General features: G+C 38.9%; 1 protein-coding gene across 1 annotated transcript in view; it reads left to right on the top strand.

The window, feature by feature from the left end:
• The window catches only part of LOC101864282 (active breakpoint cluster region-related protein), a gene marked incomplete at its 5' end in the record, with an annotated part of 37,181 nt that overhangs the window by 17,006 nt on the left and 19,267 nt on the right, over positions 1-908 (top strand). Inside the window, 1 exon segment of the mRNA XM_013090914.2 lies at positions 407-486. Coding sequence (XP_012946368.1) covers positions 407-486 — 80 coding nt within the window.

The raw sequence follows: 908 nt of genomic DNA, 5'->3' as shown, positions 1-908 counted from the left end.
GTTCAACTGTCGCCAGAGTTGTTCAACTGTCGCCAGAGTTGTTCAACTGTCGCCAGAGTTGTTCAACTGTCGCCAGAGTTGTTCAACCGTCGCCAGAGTTGTTCAACTATCGCCAGAGTTGTTCAACTATCGCCAGAGTTGTTCAACTATCGCCAGAGTTGTTCAGCCACACAGTGAAACATTGTTCAACACTGTGTTATAACTTTGTGACATTCATCCTTTTTACCGAGTCCGATTTATGTCAGAAATTATTTGAGACAACACATTGGGAAAGAGATGATTGTGAAAACTTTATATTGGTGACATCAAGTGGAAACAGAGCAGAATTGATGACAGATATAGGGTTCCAGTTTTCACTGAATTTACTGATCATCATTTCATTATGTGTGAAATCTTCCCTGGCCAGGAACAACAAGGCATCGTTTGACATCAAGTGGTACACGCCTCTCAGCCACGCCTCCTGCGACACAAGGTTCGCTTACACAGGTGAGGGACGCGTGTCACATCTATAAATGGTGTGAGTGAATTATGTTTGATGGTGTGAATGTATTATGTTTGATGATTATGTTTGATGGTGTATTATGTTTGATGGTGTGTGTGTTATTATGTTTGATGGTGTGAGTGTTATTATGTTTGATGATTATGTTTGATGGTGTATTATGTTTGATGCTGTGAGTGAATTATGTTTGATGATTATGTTTGATGGTGTGTGTGTTATTATGTCTGATGGTGTATTATGTCTGATGGTGTATTATGTTTGATGGTGTGTGTGTATTATGTTTGATGGTGTGTGTGTTATTATGTTTGATGGTGTGTGTGTGTATTATGTTTGATGGTGTGTGTGTTATTATGTTTGATGGTGTGTGTGTGTATTATGTTTGATGGTGTGTGTGTTATTATGTTTGATG

Source organism: Aplysia californica, unplaced genomic scaffold (genome assembly GCF_000002075.1).
Source record: "Aplysia californica isolate F4 #8 unplaced genomic scaffold, AplCal3.0 scaffold01672, whole genome shotgun sequence".
Lineage (NCBI taxonomy): Eukaryota > Metazoa > Mollusca > Gastropoda > Aplysiida > Aplysiidae > Aplysia > Aplysia californica.
The sequence above is the reverse complement of the archived record's forward strand: the minus strand, read 5'-3'. Positions and strand labels throughout refer to the sequence as shown.